Source organism: Sphaerodactylus townsendi, linkage group LG05, assembly GCF_021028975.2.
Source record: "Sphaerodactylus townsendi isolate TG3544 linkage group LG05, MPM_Stown_v2.3, whole genome shotgun sequence".
In the NCBI taxonomy this organism is placed as follows: domain Eukaryota; kingdom Metazoa; phylum Chordata; class Lepidosauria; order Squamata; family Sphaerodactylidae; genus Sphaerodactylus; species Sphaerodactylus townsendi.
In genome coordinates, this window is record NC_059429.1 from 6,695,466 (window position 1) to 6,708,077 (window position 12,612).

The 12,612-nt window shown below is 47.0% G+C and overlaps 1 protein-coding gene across 5 annotated transcripts in view; it reads left to right on the forward strand.

Moving 5' to 3' along the window:
* ATCAY (ATCAY kinesin light chain interacting caytaxin) overlaps positions 1-8,682 on the forward strand; it is a 602,799-nt gene extending 594,117 nt beyond the window's left edge. For 3 of the 5 annotated variants that reach the window (XM_048498887.1, XM_048498889.1, XM_048498891.1), the window contains 2 exons: positions 3,338-3,373; positions 8,391-8,682. In XM_048498887.1, the coding sequence (XP_048354844.1) occupies positions 3,338-3,373; positions 8,391-8,400 (46 nt within the window). In that variant the 3' untranslated portion in view covers positions 8,401-8,682. The remainder of the gene's footprint in view (positions 1-3,337; positions 3,374-8,390) is intronic. The other 2 variants (XM_048498888.1, XM_048498890.1) reach the window with 1 other exon arrangement.
* The last annotated feature ends 3,930 nt before the right edge of the window (positions 8,683-12,612 follow it).

A 12,612-nucleotide genomic window follows, 5' to 3' on the forward strand; every position in this document is an offset into this window, starting at 1 on the left:
CCCCCCAGGCACGCACCCAGTGCCCCCCCTTTCCCTTGTAGCTCCGCCACTGTTCCCAAGACGTGTGCTTCCTTGCCTCTGGAACAGTCAGGCTTTAATTGGCTGCATAAAATGCTGAATTTGTATGGCAAACTAATATGCATTGGATCACTATATATGCAATGTGCCAGGGGTGGGAGAGGAGGAAAGGATGAATGAGGAGGGGTTATGAGATCTGTGTGTCTTTTAGCTGAAAAATCAGCAGATGAAATTACCAGAGTTCTGAGATGGTAAACAGGTACAGTGACGGTTACCACTAGAAAAAGAAGAGAAGGTGAGAGACATATGAAAGGCCAGGCAACAGGAGAGACTTCAGAACAACCACAAGAAAGCCTGTACTCCTTTAATGCGTTAAAAAAAAATCCAAAAGCAAACTGGGAAGGGAAGCAACTTAAAATAACACATCACAAGATTAAAACATAAACCTACTAAATTGAGTAGCTTCTATCCTTACACCAATGCAAATGGAACAGGAAGGCCTTGCTGGAATAGATTCTCTAATATCTGCCATGACAGAGAGAGAAGATTGATATATTCTGAATTTTACAGTGATGCAAAGGACCCAGGAGGAAGGGTAAAATACAGAGGCGTACCAGGGGTAAACAGGGCCCGGAGACAAATTGTCTCCAGGATGCCCCCAGGCTCTACCCCCCCACCAGCCCAGCTCCACCCCTGATGCCCCAGGCTTCACCCCCACTGCCCTCAACCCCGCCCATGTCACCATGGACATGGGCAAGGTCTAGGGTGCCCACCTCCCCCTCCAGACTCCCTTTGCCGGCTGGGCTCCCAGGGTGTCCAGGGTGGGGTTGAGGGCATTTGGAGGCAGCAGGAAGTCCTGCTGCCTCGTGTTTGCATGCCTCGACTGGCAGGGAAGGGGTTGAAGCGCGCAAAAATGATGAGGCAGCAGGACTTCCTGGTCATGTGGGGGGCCGATTCTGCGCCCCCCAGTGACCAGAAGAGTGGTGCCCGGGGACAAGGGGTACCCCTTGTCCCTAGGTAGATACGCCACTGGTAAAATATGTATTATCGAAGGCTTTCACGGCCGGAATCACTTGGGTGCTGTGTGGTTTCCGGGCTGTATGGCCGTGTTCTAGCAGCACTCTCTCCTGACGTTTCACCTGCATCTGTGGCTGGCATCTTCAGAGGATCTGATGTAGGAAAGGAAAGCAAGTGGAGTATATATACTGTGAGGTCAATAGGTGAGGCCATCTGAATAGAAGTAGCTTGGCATATGAGTAACAATGAAGTCTGTAGCATGTGAGGCACAATGAAGATAGCAAGGTCAATAAGCGAATGCATAGAAGTAACCTATTCACCTTACTATCTTCATTGTGACTGGGCTGGTGCAGGAGACTCAAAGGGGCTGACAATCTCCTCGCCCTTCCCCCCTCACAACAAACACCCTGTGAGGTAGGTGGGGCTGAGAGAGCTCCGAGAAGCTGTGACTAGCCCAAGGTCACCCAGCTGGCGTGTGTGGGAGCGCACAGGCTAATCTGAATTCCCCAGAGAAGCCTCCACAGCTCAAGTGGCAGAGCTGGGAATCAAACCCGGTTCCTCCACATTAGATACACGAGCTCTTAACCTCCTACGCCACTGCTGCTCCTAAGCCATTCGAATACTGACCAAATACTTATACAGTAGAAAGGAGGAGAAACTGGCATCGTTTTCCATTCTCATTCATTCAGTGTCTCATCTATCACAAATGGAAAACAGTGTACCCTTTTCAAATATACCTCACCGCATTTTGCCACCGGGTTCTGACCCCATTTTTCAAAGTCATTCACTTATCATGTAGATGGCTGAAGGAGAGAAAACGTTCCAAGTGGAAATACATGTGATCTTTTGTACATTTCCTGAAGTTATTAACACAGCATGCTACTGACCCGCTGAAGTTTCACGTCATCACCAACACGGCAGCAAATAAAACACCCACTGTATTGTCGAAGGCTTTCCGGGCCGGAATCACTAGGATGTTGTGGGTTTTCCGGGTTGTATGGTCGTGTTCCAGTAGTATTTTCTCCTGACGTTTTGCCTGCATCTGTGACAGGCAGCCACAGATGCAGGCAAAACGTCAGGAGAAAATATTACTGGAACACGGCCATACAACTCAGAAAACCCGCAACATCCTAAATACACCTACGTTCAAATCTAATGCAGTTTTCCTGTGTTCAAGTGGAGCCCCTCCCCTCCACCCAAAGCATACTTGTAAACTGTGGGGAAATGTAATTCTTCCCCTGTGTTTGTATGTATCTAGTTAATTTCTAGCAGATACCAATTGTTGTTAATAATGTATGATTATCATCATTTTTCTTGCTCTGTTTGAAACCAAGAAAAACATATATGGATATTTAATTAAAAATACTGAACCTTCAACAAAAATATGTCTCTCCTACATTTTGACTGGATACTTTCATTCCTCCAAGGACGGGGTACATGGGGTACTTTTTGTAATTGACATTTTATGTTACTTATTCAATGTTCCTTTTGACAAACATGACAATTTGGAAGGGAAGTAGCTTCATCATCCCTGTGTTTAAAAAAAATTGAAAAAAAATACTTCTTCCATCCCATATTCTTGTGTTTGCGCAAGTAAAAACCACACAGCCAAGTAGATGAGTTTTTATATAGCTGTAAAGCTCTGTGTACGTGTGTATCAACCATAAATGTTGCTTCATCTACTCAATTTCAAAGAAGAAAGGAAAAAGGGAAAAGAGGCAAGAACGGGGGGGTGACGGATAAATAAAAGGAGGAGCTAGGCCAGGTTTCTTTCCAGGTGAGAGGTCCCAGGCAATCACCTCTGCTGCGCCCAGACAATTCTAATACATATAAGAGGGCATAAGTGGTGAACAAAAGTTAAATTAGGGAGAGGTGTGTGTGTGTGTAGGTGTGTGTGTGTGTGTGTGAAGTGCCATCAAGTCACAGCCAACCTATGGCAACCCCATAGGATTTTCAAGACAAGAGGCATTCAGGGGTGGTTTGTCATTACCTGCCTCCGCATAGCAACCCTGGACTTCCTTGGTGGTCTCCTAGCCAAATACTAGCCAACTCTACTAATGAACTCAGACTAAAATGGGCCATCCAGGTCAGGGCAAACCGTTAGGTTGCAGAATAAGAAAAAAAGATAGAGTGGGATAGCCGAAATAGATATTCTTCAGATCTTTACAAACTACTGAAAGGTTCCTCCCCACCCCTGCTCAGAACTATATGGCACAAATCTTCCTGAGAGATGTGTGGTATGCTATTAACAAACGTTAAGTGTTTTGTGAAGTTATTTACTGTTGTGTCTATGTTTCCCAAGCAGGCCTGTTCTGCCAGCCGAGGATCAGGAAACAAGGTCTGGATCAATCTCTCTTTTTAATCAATTTAGCAAATTCCTGGTTGGGCCTAGTCTGGGCAGTAGAAGATAGAATGCTTGTTTCCATTATTTGCAAATGACCAGTTCTCATACGCCTGGCCTAAATCAGTTTGAGGTAAATGAGGGGTGACTCTTGGATTTGGAAGCATAGTTGGGGATTATACCCTACTTTTCTATACCTTTAAGGCAGTGGTGGCGAACCTATGGCACGGGTGCCAGAGGTGGCACTCAGAGCCCTCTCTGTGGGCATGTGCAAACAGAGTGCCCCCCCACACATATATCTAGGCTGGCCTGGGTCACTGGGCTCGATTATTAGAATTAAACCTAAGACCTAGTTTTGGGGAAGCAGTGTAGGTAACCCTGTTAAGCGCTGTTAAACCCCGCTGATTTTCATGCGAAGAACTAAAGCACGATCCTTTACCTGGGAGTAAGCTCGGTTGCTGGCAATGGGGCTTGCTTCTGAGTAAACCCTCCTAGGGTTGTGATTTACCCGTTGGAAGTATTGCACAGTTGCTTCAAAGCAAAGCCACTGACTACCACCAAGCTTACTCCTGAGTAAAGCACGCCTCTGAGCCAACCATTTTTTCTAAACTAAAACTTCAGTATTCAGGTTAAATTGCTGTGTTGGCACTTTGCGATAAATAAGTAGGTTTTGGGTTGCAATTTGGGCACATGGTCTCAAAAAGGTTCACCATCACTGCTTTAAGGAGTCTCAAAGGGGCTGACAATCACCTTCCCCTCCCCACAACATAAAGTTGGTCAAGATACTTTTAGTAAGGAATTAAACATGGAGGAATTAAACTGTATGCCAGTCAGGACATCTGCTGCTGAGCTACGGTCCCCTCTCTTCCCATCATAAATACTTTGACCACCCGTCCACGGTTGCTGTAAAAGTTAGTCGCAGTGATGCTGTGAAGTGACAGGGGTTAAGAGGGGAAAATTCTCCCTATGTGCAAAAGCATTGAATGTCCCCTAAATCTCTTAAGGTCTTCTTTGTTTGGCTGCCGGTCAGAATTTTTCTTCACGGCTGATGGGGTAATTTTATCCTTGTGATCCCCAGACTTCACAGCATCACTGCAAGTAACTATTACAGCAACCTTGTAAGGGGAGCCAAATGGGAAGCTTAGCTTCATGGCCTTTTGGTCGTCCCACCTGACTCTACCTCAAAACATTTAGCTAATCCGTCTTAGGGAACTGAGGTGATCCCCCTCAGTCCCCTAAGCAGAGAACCACACAAGAAGCCTTTTTGAAGTTTAACAAATAAATTATAGAATTTTATCAACAGCTTCAGGGGATCGGGTTCAGAATGGTCAGCATAGAAAAAGGCGGTTTTTGGTTTACAGATATTAAGGTGTTTTCAAAGTTCCCCGCTGACGGTAACTGGCTTTTAGGAAAGATGTCAGCTTGTCACAGAGTTCTTAATGCTTTTGTAACCTCTAACTGTGGGTTCTGTGGGGCAGAACTTGGAATGAGTTTGCAACAATTTTTAAAAGCAATATGCTTTACTTTCTTAACATATAACATCAACATTTAACATCACACTTCAAGGTCCTGTTCAGGTTGCATTTTCAAGTCCTTCTAGTTACAGTCTACTGATAACTGCCAAGTCCAATTCTTCTTTGCAAGTGCATAAGCATAAGCATAAGCATTTTATTGTCATTGTGCACGCACAACGAAATTTACAGCAGCATTCCTCGATGCACACAATTTCAGACTCATACATCATCCTCACTTGGTTGGCTCCTGAAGACTCCAAGGGCTTGGTGAACAGGATTCAACATGAGGAAGGTTTCCAGGAGAACTCTCACCCATTGCAACCACAAAAAGAAACCCTGAAACAATAAACTCCCAACATTTACAACATAGCAAAAATAAACAACTACCTTCCCAGTAGTTCCCAACAACATTGCAGTTACCTTAACAAGGTGTTAAGGGCTTATACAACCAAGGTCCGAGTCTGGTAGCCTTGTCTCCTCCAACTACATGAGCTCTGCAGCCTCTTGCTGCTTTGGGTCTCCACCCCTTTCTGGGTCAACCCATTCTGAGCGTGGGGGTTACACTTGCAAAATATTATAGACTTTCAAGGTGTTTCTAGAATATATTCAAGCTTGCATTCAGAGGTTAAAGTGGTAACTCTGGTGCCTTTTAGCTATAGGGGTCTGCAACCTGCGGCTCTCCAGATGTTCATGGACTACAAATCCCATCAGCCCCTGCCAGCATGGCCATGCTGGCAGGGGCTGATGGGAATTGTAGTCCATGAACATCTGGAGAGCCGCAAGTTAACCCACTTTTCCTTCCAGAATTTTCAAATCTTAGGATTACTTCACAGTGGCCCTTTCCGCACTGCGGAAAGGGCGCCCCTGCACCAGCAGGAATTCTGCCGGTGGAGGGGTGGGGGCTGTTCACACGGGAGCGTGCGAGCGGCCCCTGCAGAGGCTGGCGCGGGAGGGGCGGCTCCGCATGGAGCTGCCTCTTCCCCGTTCCCCCCCCCACTCACCTCGTCGCCTTCGTCGCCCTGCTGACCTCCGTAGACCCGCCCACGCTGCCCTCCGACCTCCAGGGGTCGGAGGACAGCGAGGGAGGGTCTCAGCAGTCCAGTAGAGCGACGCAGGACGACGAGGTGACTACAGAGTAATGGGGAAAACAGCGTGTTCCCAGCGGTGCCGTTCGCACCACGCCGGTGGGAACGCACTGTTTTCCAAAAACCTCCCTCCAGGAGGGAGGTTTTTGGAGGCGGCCTGACGCCGCCCTAGGGGTGGTGGAGGGGAGCCAGGTCGGCGCTGCTGCATTTTAGCAGCGCCGCCTGTGCAAACGGCTCCCCAATTCGCTGTTGTCCTCTAGGGCGCCGAGCATATTCGTTAAATTTGGCCCATCAATAATACGGGCCAGTGTTTGAAGTAAATCTTAAGCAGAACTAGGAATGGGGAATCTCTTGCACGTGCAGTGTGACTCCTCTTCTGATGAGAGAATTGGTCCCTCCCTCTTTCTCTGTCAGTTCCCTCAGTTCTATCCACTCTGACTAGATGATTGATTAGCTCTGCTCCAAGAGCCTGGGCTAGGAATGTTTCTCTACCTGCAACTAAATTCCCTTCCTGGCTGGAGATAGAGAGACTCTCCCTCCCAATACTCTCTCTTTCCACCAAAACCACAGGCCACTCTCTCAGACACTACAATACATCTGCTCTCTCTGGAACTCAGAGGCCCTTTCCGCGCAAGCCCCTGAAAATGTTTTGCAACATTTTTAAAAAACCAAGCATTTGTCCACCCTCCGCCACTTGAAATGTTTCGTGGCTGCAATGGTGTGGTCATTCAATTTTTAAAAAACTTCTTAGATTCGTAGCTGCAAAGCTTCATCCTGCGATTCTCTAGGGCAGTGGTGGCGAACCTATGGCACAGGTGCCAGAGGTGGCACTCAGAGCCCTCTCTGTGGGCACGCACAAACAGAGTGCCCCCCCCCCCCACATACACATCTAGGCTGGCCTGGGCCGCTGGGCTCGATTATTAGCATTAAACCTAAGACCTAGTTTTGGGGAAGCAGTGTAGGTAACCCTGTTAAACGCTGTTAAAACCCACTGATTTTCATGTGAAGAACTAAAGCGTCATCCTTTACCAGGGAGTAAGCTTGGTTGTTGGCAATGGGGCTTGCCTCTGAGTAAACCCTCCTAAGGTCGTGATTCACCTGTTGGAAGAGTTGCATGGTTGCTTCAAAGCGAAGCCACCGACTACCACCAAGCTTACTCCTGAGTAACTGTTTTTTCTAAACTAAAACCTTAGTATTCAGGTTAAATGGCCATGTTGGCACTTTGCGATAAATAAGTGGGTTTTGGGTTGCAATTTGGGCACTCGGTCTCGAAAAGGTCCGCCATCACTGCTCTAGGGGTTGTATCTACAAAGCTGCATAGACACAACCCCACGGAATTTAAAAAATAGACAGAAATACAGTGTGGGATGGTCGGCACACGCTCAGAAAATGGCGCCAATAAGGCAGTCTGGGAACTGCGGAGAGAAATAGCAAACGTTTTAAAGAGCTCGCGTGGCAAGTGAAAACATTTTGAAATTTTTTTTTTTTAAAAAAGAATCACTAGGGAACAGTATGCAAATAAAACGTTTTCAGGCAGGAAATAAACTCCTGTGGAACTGGAACTGGAAATAAACTCCTGTGGAAATAAACATGTGGAACTCCAGGCAAGAAACTTTTTATTTCTTGCCCCAAAACATTTTATTTGGTTATGCGGAAAGGGCCACAGTTAAACTTCTTTCAAATCCTGTATGAAGCTCTAATACGGCGGGTTTTTCCAAGACACGCAGAATAATGCGTTTTCAAACCACTTTCACAACGGTTTGCAAGTGGATTTTGCTATTCCGCACAGCTTCAAAGAGCATTGAAAGCAGTTTAAAAGTGCATTATTCTGCATGTGTGAAAGCGGTTTCCTAAAATTCTGGTTCTCTAAACTTTTCTGAAGGCCCCTTCCATATCATCAATAACAAAATAATGCGTTTTCAAACCACTTTTGCAACTGTTTGCAAGTGGATTTTGCTATTCCGCACAGCTTCAAAGAGCATTGAAAGCAGTTTGAAAGTGCATTATTCTGCATGTGCGAAAGGAGCCTAAAATTCTGTCTCTAAAATTCTCTAAGGCCCCTTCCGCACACACAAAATAATGCGTTTTCAAACCACTTTTGCAACTGTTTGCAAGTGGATTTTGCTATTCCGCATTGCGCTTCCAAAGGTTACTGGAAAGCAGTTTGAAAGTGCATTGTTCTGCATGCGCGAAATATGCTTCCAAATACCTTCTAAAATTCTCTCCCTGCCTGTCGCTCACGTTCTCAGGCTCTCTGATGGTTTAACGATTTACATTCTGATTTTTCTGCCTCTGCCTGCTGCTAGATTTGTCACAGATGCATAGGACGTTAATCTTTACGTTAAATCGCAGGTCTGCAACCATCAAGTAACTAATATTTTCCTCTCTCTCTCTCTCTCTCTCTCTCTGTTCCAGCATGTCATGAATAAAGGGGCGTGGTCTGAAGGTGGGCTCGGTTTATTATCCACTGTAAAATGACCTTCCCAGTGTTAAGAATTCATGACCATCTCATTCTTAATAAGATCCAGAAAAGCCTGCCTCCCCCATTTCAAAGATATCGTCAGTTAAAGAGAAAGAACAAGAAAAGGCCAGAAGACATTCAGCGGAACACAGTCGGCAGATAAACAGCACTTTCTAAGGGACGGTTCTGAGCTCTGAAAGTTTTGCATCTGTTGCAGAGATTCTGTGTTACGCAGACCTGCCAAAAGAAAAAAAAAAAAAAAAAAAAAAAAAAAAAAAAAAAAAAAAAACTCGGCCGCAATTCGGCCAATTCTGTCCAAAGAAAGAAGCGGCAAAAGAAAAAGCAGAAGCAATGTTCTTCCCTTCTTTGCTGCAGGCCAACACCAGGATACTGGGCTTGCAAACAATCGTCAGTTCTTGGGCAAGGTATCATAACAGAGATTATTGTTCTATGCATTGACTGGCGTGGGAAACATACAACGTCGCCTCACCTCCCGTGAAGATTGCGCTGCCGCTCTGACAAATCAGACGCCTCTGATTTTGCCTTGCTTCCAAAAACCAGCCTCTGCCCGTCTTTATCAACAGAGTTCACTCTGCAGCCTCACGGGTGGAAACAAACTTATTTGCCGTGGCCGCTCTGTCAAAAGGGGATCTCCAGCACAATTTTTACTCTAGGGGAAAGAGAAGGCATCTTGGCTGTCAAGTTCCAGAAATATTCCTACCGCTCCTTTCACACAACAGTACGCATAAGGACGGAAAGGTACTCAGGAGAGGAAATTCACATGGCTTCTGTTGTTTTCATTACACCGGACAATCCTCTTGATTTATACCTTCCCCCCAACCCAATAGCTGCAAAACCCAGGGGCTGGTAAGAGATCCCCTCCAGTCTCCTTTAGTATGCAAGGAGGAGGAAGGGAAATAGCATGAGTCCTGAGTTAATTCAGACAACAGTATGAGACATTCAATAAACAATGAAAGAGAACTCCTTTACTGCTGAGTAATCTATTCTTCTTGCAAAGAATTCGGGACAACTTCACAGGGATTATCCCTTTTACTTTCACAGGTGTCCTGGAAAATAGGTTTGTCTGAGAGAGAGGTAGTAGTCCAAGATTATCAAGGGAGCTTCGTGGCCAAGAGAGAATTGGAAGCCAGAGTGGAAGAAGAAGAAGACTTGGATTTATATCCTCCCTTTCTCTCCTGTATGGAGGCTCAAAGGGGCTTACAAACTCCTTTCCCTTCCCCCCCTCACAACAAACACCCTGTGAGGTGGGTGGGGCTGAGAGCGCTCAGAAGAACTGTGACTAGCCCAAGGTCACCCAGTTGGCGTGTGTGGGAGTGTACTGGCTAATCTGAATTCCCCAGATAAGTCTCCACAGCTCAGGCGGCAGAGCGGGGAATCAAACCTGGTTCCTCCAGATTGGAGTACACCTGCTCTTAACCACTACACCACTGCTGCCCTCAGACTGCTATCCCCCACCCCAGCTTTGCAGGCAGAAAGGTTGTTCATGCACCTGCAACACAAAAACCAGCTTTTACTCCCTTCAAAACGACTCGCGCCGTTAAAAAGCCACTGAGCAGTTCAGCGAGGGAAGGTTGAGGATCTGTCAAGCTCGACTTCTGTGATTCGTTTTTGGTCTCTGCAAAGTTCCACGAGGGGGCGATCCCAACAAGGCAACCATGCGCTGCTCCTCTCCGCTGCAAGGAGGCTGGGGATGCCGAAGATGGCCTGGCTGTGTCAAGAAAGTGCTGCTTCTTCTTTCACGCTGCTGTAGAAGAGGGAACACAGAGCGGGCTGGCTTGTCTATTTCCTATTCTGAGGAGCAGCAACCACCCAGGGAGCAGCGGGCAAAAGGGCGACGGGGACATATCTTCAACCGCAACTTAAAGCAAACCACACTGCAGAAGCTTCAGAAGCAAAAATAAATGCTTTATGTCATAGAAACATTCTGACATTTGTGAACCTGAACGGCTCCCTGGACCCTCCAATCATAGCCCTTTCCTGGCAACAGACGTAGAATGTATGTTTTGCGGGGCTTCACCACATGCACATATCACAAATCATTGACGTTCTGGGAAATGTATGGTGCGCACAATCACGGTGTTCTAAAAGATCATACCCTGAATCAAAACAGATGGGGGCATCCAAAGTCTCCACTAGAAACAACAGAGGGACAATTTCAAAACATATTTTAAGAACACATGTATCGTGTGGGACCGCTGGCCAATAAGACCCAGAGCCGTCTATCTCGGCCTTCAAGATCTTGGGAAGGAAGACGCTGTTCTCAGCACTGCTAACTGAAATCCTTTAACTGCTGATGCCAGGAATTGGAAAAAAGTGTGTGCTGTTTGACAGAGCTGTAGGGAACAAAGGAATAGAAAAAAAAAACACACAACCAGCATGTTCTCAAAACGGATATTGCAAAGATCCATGCAGGACCAGGATTTGCTTCATTTCCCTTCAGAAATGTGTGGGGTCACAATGGCCAGGTTTCTCCTTTCTGTTTTTGCTTGCTTCTCTGTGGAGGTTAATTTGCCATGCCTTTTTCTTTAACTGAATGAAGTAACTTGGATCATTTGGGGACTGGAAGGCGCATGTTGGAACGTTTGGTTAAACAGCAGACAAGATGAAATGATAGATTTTGGAAAGATGAAATGATAAAAGATTTTGGAAATATGGGGCCCAATAACCTCAGAAATGGCTTGACATATGTCAGCCGGCATATCTATACAGCCCCCACGATTATTGACTAATACGAACAGCTTTTGTTTCACTGCAAACACAGAAATGTTTCATACTCTTGTATAGTAAAAATAATAGATTGAACAGTGAAAATATTGTCATGGGTTGTATACTGCCACTCTGCTCTTCTAATGGTAGTACAGTTTCACAGGGCTGCCAACATGCTGGTAGAGTCTGGTATTCTCCCAGCATTTCAACTGATCCCCAGAATACAATCCTCCTAGAGCAGGGGTGGGCAATTATTTTTTCCATGGGGCCACATAAGAAACAGAAAATATTGTGGAGGGCCGGGCCAAAAGGCAGGGGGGCGAGGTGCTTTTGAAAGCCCCGCAGAAGCCGGCAGCCAAGGCAACCGGCTTCTGCGGGGCTTTCAAAGGTGCCTCGCTCCCCAGCAAGGCAGGGGGGCGAGGTGCTTTTGAAAGCCCCGCAGAAGCCAGCAGCCAAGGCAACCAGCTTCTACGGGGCTTTCAAAGGCGCCTCGCTCCCCAGCAAGGCAGGGGGGCGAGGCACTTTTGAAAGCCCCACAGAAGCCAGCAGCCAAGGTAACTAGCTTCTGCGGGGCTTTCAAAGGTGCCTCGCTCCCCAGCAAGGCAGGGGGGCGAGGTGCTTTTGAAAGCCCCGCAGAAGCCGGCAGCCAAGGCAACCAGCTTCTGCGGGGCTTTCAAAGGTGCCTCGCTCCCCAGCACGGCAGGGGGGCCAGTCAGGGCCATCCGGCGGGCCGGATGTGGCCTGCGGGCCCTATAATGCCCAGGTCTGTCCTAGAGGAAATGACAGCTTTGGAATGTGGTCTCCATGGCACCATATACTCATGGAGCTCTCTCTCCTGCCTAAACTATGCCACTGGCAGGCACTGCACCCCAAATCTGTAGCAATTCTCCAAGTTAGTTGGCTACCTGGTGATGGGGCTGCCAGCCTCCAGGTAAGGTCTGGAGACCTCCAGGAATCTAAATTGATCTCCAGACAACAGAGATCACTTCCTGTGGAGAAACTGGCTGCTCTGGAGGGTGGACTCTGTGGCATTATCACTTGCTGAGGTCCCTCCCATCCCCAACCCCACCCCCCCCCCACCCCAGGCTCCATCCCCCAAATTGCCGGGAAATTCCCGACTCTGGAGATTGGCAACCCTTTCTATGCAGAAAGTTTTCCCACTGGTAGAAAAGTTCATGGCATCAAAGGCTGACGCTGCTATTAGCTGAGCAGAGGGACAAGATGCAACATCCTTGGCCATAAGATAGCACTTTTTTGAAGTTTTGTTTTTAAAAGGGTACCTTCAAAAGGGACCAGGAGAAAAATCCCATGAGGGTACAAGGCACGCCGCAGTTAATCGGGGCTCTGCAGGAAGTTATTTAAACACAGTTTGTGCAAGAGACCTTTGGGGCGGACTACAGCAGTCACTGTGCCTAGAAATGTGCGAGTGTTAACTATTCTCATTTGATT